The sequence below is a fragment of the Nicotiana tomentosiformis genome, chromosome 9 (assembly GCF_000390325.3).
Source record: "Nicotiana tomentosiformis chromosome 9, ASM39032v3, whole genome shotgun sequence".
In the NCBI taxonomy this organism is placed as follows: Eukaryota; Viridiplantae; Streptophyta; class Magnoliopsida; order Solanales; family Solanaceae; genus Nicotiana; species Nicotiana tomentosiformis.
The window spans coordinates 98,745,965-98,751,674 of NC_090820.1; the positions used below are offsets into that span (position 1 = coordinate 98,745,965).

Consider the following 5,710-nt stretch of genomic DNA (forward strand, 5'->3'; position numbering starts at 1 on the left):
TGTCCAACAATACATTATCCCGAGTCAGAAACATAAAGCAACTGAATCCATGAAGGCTCCAATTACAGAATATGATATGCAATAGAAATCTGATAAATAAAACATATTGGATATACAGCAACAATAAATCAGAAAGCTATCAACTAGCCAACCCAGTGGGACTACAGCAATGCAAGTATCATTTAACAATTCAAGAGCAAACTAGTTTTTGCAAACCTCGTGTAAAGTCAGTATCACCACCCAAAACATAAAAAGAGAGACAGTATACCATTAACATACAAAAGTATAAAGCTCTGTATTCTACACTCGAATCCAGTAATATAACTCGACTAGCAGAAGTAGCATATAGACTGATAGAAGTATGATCCATAATGAGTTCATAGTATCCAAAATGGTACCACCACCAGTCTTACAATTATCTAACAAGTATGAAGTCCCAAAATATAGATGGCTATTCTACTCAGATAGTGACCAGCACTCCAATCAAAGATAGAATCATGTGTGTTAAGAGCTTGCTAAATGCAACAACAATCTTATATACAAACATACCACCTGTTGAAATAGTCAATTAAGTTCCAGCAGTGGGCAATGCTGCCATGAAAGAATTGTATGAGGATTCCAGATCAAAATGGAGTTGCCGAGCCTGCTGTTCTGTCAACTCATCTGCAGCCCCCATCTTCGACAACCTTGAAAGCCACTCCCTCATCTTTGTCTTTCCCTCAAAATCCACCGGCAGAATCGATAGCTTATTGAGGGAAGATGACAGCTCTGACAACAGGGGATGGACCTGATCAATGGCAACCATGTTCAACTTCAATGAGTCCATTGCAGTGATGAAGTTCTGCACACACTCGGCCACAACAGCAGCTGAAGTTACAGCTGACATTGAAGCAGCAGCTCGGTGCTCTACAGTAGCTGGCACACCAGAGGTCACAAGCCGGTTTAGGGAAGCAAGGCAATCCATTTTGTAGGTGTCATGAAATCGCTCAATGTTAGGTACAGCATCCTTCAATGTAGAAGATAAGGTCTTGAACTGAGCAATCAGTTTCAGGCACTCAGTTTCATATACAGCTGGTGAAACGATGTCACGAACATAAGCCTTCTCTAGCTTCTCCGTCGCTTTGATAATCGCAAAGAACTCGCCAAAGTTGTCATACATTTCCCTTTCACGCTTGTCATTCCATAGCTTAACCTCCATCATAATTTTCACGTATATTTTGAAATAGTAAACCTTTTCAACAAGTTTGGAGAAGAGAATGGGACACGCGCAAAGATACTAATCTTGTCACTGCAAAAATATCACACCCTACGATTACATCCGTGCTATGACTAACAAATTGTAAAATTATAAAGACCAGATATATAGCTGATTTCAGTTTTATACTTGTGAACTGCATGCAGACAAACATCTGGGTCAAGACATATCCCTAATTATTCATCTAAGATTCCAGCATTATAAGTGAGAACAAGTATAGCCATCTTCAATCAGAATGCATTGTAGACAATGAGAAGTTCCACCCACGCTCCACAGTACTATACATAATCTCCTACACTTTCCAATTGTGAAAACTTTCTCAACTTTGATAAAAGATGCAGAAGACAGCATCTGCGAGAAAACTACAGGAAGTTCCTAATGTGTCTGAAAGATGCTTAGCTTCAGCCTGGTTAGCTAGAGAATGATTTCTATAAATTGGTAGATACAAACAAAAGTTGGACCATGACCATGTAGAACAGGAAATAACACTATTTTTATAAACCAATGCCAAATAGGGAGGAAAAGAGGAACAACAATGCCAAGACTCTATTTTCGTGAAGTTCATCCAACAACAACTACTACACCTCGATGCCAAGCCAGTTAGGGTCGGTTGTAAGAATCCTCAATATCAATGTCAAAAAAACCTAATGTGAGTGAACAAGATAAACGCACGTGGATGCACAGATAAATTGAACTCAGTCAGATGAATGAAATTAATCCAATTAAACCTTAATCCATTAACTTGGGGACACCCATGTGACTCTATTTCTCCATTAGGCTTGAACCTTCCTCTTTTTCCTCCACTCTTTCAACGAGTACAGTAAAGCATTTGGACGATCCTAATCAGTTTTACACAAATGAGCATACAAGACACTACTTGACACTACATTAACCATTTTCTTTTTGCATTTTTTCATTTCGTATATTTTTAGTTATTCCCTATCACCCATATCCATCTTTGACATATCAATTTTAAAGTAAGTTTATTTCATAAGCTCGTTGCATCTGGTTTATTTAATCTTCTTTTTCAAGAAAAGGTCTTAATATGTAAAATAGTGGACTATATGCAAGTATGCACAATAAAGATCCAAGCTTTCGGTAGAAAAAGGAAAAACCAAAAAGAAATAAGAGAAAAAGCAATGATCATTGGTATAACATCTTTAGACACAATGTCATTGAAATTAAAAATATAAATACAACACATAAACTTCAGCAAAGTAGAGGAAACTCAATGGACTCCTATCTTTCTCAAAGGTAGTGGTAAGGACTGTGCACACACTACCCTCCACAGACCCCACATGTGGGATTTCACTGGGTTTGTTGTTATTGTTGTAATTATTAAAACCTAATTCAGGGCAAAAGGAAAATTTTAACAGCGGTAGATTTATAATGCTAGCAGCAGGTGCACCCTCATCTAGTACCTTTCTTCTCCAACAATATATCTAGTTGAAATTTTTTTAAACATATACTTACACATATACCAAGTCTGCAGCTAAGCTATGCATCCACTAACTTAAAATCTTGAATCCAACCCTAAATATGAATACTCACTCTGTCCCACTTTGTGTGGCACACTTTCATTTTTAGTGTCCCAAAAATTGTAATTTTTTATATTTAGAAACAACGTAACTTTAAGTTTGTTATTTTCCCCTTAATGAAATGGTTTATGCGAAATGATTTATAACCACTTAAGTATCAAAAAATTCTCTTTTACTTAAACTCTGGCGAGTCAAATACCGCCACATAAATTGGGACAAAAGGAGAATATATTAGTAGATGCGAACAAAAGTGCATTCATGAACGTGATAAAAACACAGATCAAAATCCCCAATTTATCAAATCAACCTAAAAAGGAACACAAATCTTAATTAGAGTATATGCAAAACAGAAAAATTAACATAAAACTTAAAGTAAACCCCAAAAATAATTATAAAACAAGGAGATTTACAAACAAAAAAAACCCCAATTAGAGAAGTAATACAGTATCAAGTATAAGTATACATAACCACCCAGATGAAACTAGTTAATTACCTCAAAGATTAGTAGCATGGCGAGCACCGCAAATCAAAGAAATTTGGGCTGGCGAAAAAATAATTAGGCAACTCTGTGTGTGTGTGTGTGTGTGTGTGTGTGTGTGTGTGTTATAAGGAGAGAGATAGAGACGTATGTATGTACAGAGGAAAGGGAGAAGGTATGGGACGCGGCTTTGAATAATGGGAAGTGTGTTGCAGTCCTTCAAATATATGAGAGAGATATGTTTTTCTGTACATTTATTTACATTGGTTGCGTGTTGAGTTTGCTGATTTTTTTTTCAACTAATAACCCTCCACTATTCCAGGTACTTATTATTATTTTGATACTAGTGCAGTTGGTAGAGCACTTAATTAAATTAGAATAATTATCATTTTATAAATATTTGAATATTAAAAATGACCAAAATGTGCAAATGTATAATTTTGCACGCACTTAATTCTCTGGTTTTGTACACGTATTTACATACGTATTCGTTCATAGAAGTGTATATATAATTTATTTTATTTTTCTTAAAAAATAAAACTTTCTTTAATTTCTCCTATATCCTTTTCAGTTTAATTTTGTAAAATTAAATCTTTTAGATTTATATCAGTTTTATATGGTTATTTGTTTTATTCTAATTAGTTTTCTAATAGAATATAGAATTGCATTGCAGAGAATAAATTAATGAATCTTCTAATGTTTCAAAACTATAATTAATAATAAAAATGGAACCCCCTACTGGTAGTACTAATAGCTAGTGGCGGACCAAAAATATATTCAAGAGTTCATTTAGATATAGTAAACATTAGGTGATGATAGTCTATAATAGAAATTTTATATATATATAACCCGTTATTAGACTATCAATTTTCCTTTAAATTCTTCAGTTTTAAATTATTATGATTTACTCAAAAGATAAGTTAATACAATAGCATTCTAACAATTTTGAAGCACCATAAATATAAGGCAGAATAGCCTAATAAATATTTTTACTTGTCTCGTTTTGTCATCCCGGTCCCCATATTCTACGAAGTTTCATCCAGACACTCGTAGTTTTTAAAACACATTACTTTAAACCCCTCCAGCCTCGTGTGCTCTTCAAACACACGATGTGGATGACACATCATAGTCCACATCAGATTTTTAATGACACATCATTCTTTTTTTAACTTTAATTTCAAAATTTTAATTTTTTCCCTTTTTTTTTCCTTTTTTTCCGCTCTATTCCTCCCCACCCTTGACCAACTATTGAAAACATCAAACATGGCATCTTTCGTCTTATATTCGTTTCTTTGATAGTCAAAATTGTCCCTCCTTCATATGAAACAAGACGCCTTTACCAAAAATCAACTTCGTTAGAAAGCCATAAGCTTGCAATGGATCTCTTAAATTGATTTAAACTCGTTAATCCGAGATCCTTAAACCAAGTAGCTGAACCTAAGAAATCTTGGTAGATAAGCTGCTTGAGCACAAAAAGAGGGGGAAAAATCAAGACCTTAGATAACTAAGAGGAATAAGAAAATGCAGACTTCTCTCTGCCATGAATGAATGAAGATATTAGAACATTTTTCAAAATTTGAATCTTGGAAAGAGGGGAATCTAATCCTACAGCCTGTATATTACCATCTTTACCGGCGGCAGCACTACCATGGACAACTAAACTAGATCTCCAACACCTCACCATAAACTTCCCAAAAAATTAGATTTTCATCTTCTCTCATCAAATAAAATTCCACCATTAAATATCTATTTTACCGCCTGAGAATCTATTAGTCCTGAAATAATTGTTACCCAAACCAGATTCAATACCGCCAATAGACATAGATCTAATTCATTTCAGAAACATTAATAGTGATTGCTCTTCAACAAAAAATTTACTACTTTTTTCTCAAATATTGACTGAAGGTTTGCGAAAATGGGGAGGGGAATAACGGGAAAGGAACAAGGGGAGAAGAGAAAAGAAAAATGGAGGAGGGGTGGGGAAAGAAAGGGGAAGGGTAGAAACTAGAAAGAGAAAAAGAAATGGGGGAGGGGTGGGGAAAGAAGAAAGAACGGATATATTTTGTTTTATATTATATATTTTTTTTTGTCTTTTACTTTTACTTTTACTTTTACTTTTTATTTTTTCTTCTTATTTTAATTATTTTTAATCTAATTTTTTATGTTTATTCTCGTTATACGCATGGAGTTCACGTATTTTGTCCAACTCGGTCATGAAATTGCCACATATGTTTGGTCAACGGTTAGAGTGGTTTAAAGTAATGTGTTTTAAAAACTACGAGTGTCTAGATGAAATTTCATAGAGTATCGAAACCGGGATGACAAAACGGGACAAGTAGATGTGTTTATTAAGCTATTCTGCCTAAATATAAATAAAATAAGAATTAAAATTAACAGAGAATTTACTTGAACAATAAATAAATAAATAAACACACAATT

At 34.2% G+C, this 5,710-nt stretch overlaps 1 protein-coding gene across 1 annotated transcript; it reads right to left on the reverse strand.

Annotated features, from left to right (window-relative positions):
• Window positions 1-248: 248 nt before the first annotated feature.
• On the reverse strand, window positions 249-3,500 carry LOC104090295 (vacuolar protein sorting-associated protein 28 homolog 2-like). The gene is made up of 2 exons (XM_009595362.4): window positions 3,287-3,500; window positions 249-1,288 (listed from the first exon to the last, which is right to left on the reverse strand). Exon 2 carries the CDS (start codon window positions 1,199-1,201, stop codon window positions 569-571), a length of 633 nt encoding a protein of 210 aa, XP_009593657.1. The 5' UTR covers window positions 1,202-1,288; window positions 3,287-3,500; the 3' UTR covers window positions 249-568.
• Between the last annotated feature and the right edge of the window lie 2,210 nt (window positions 3,501-5,710).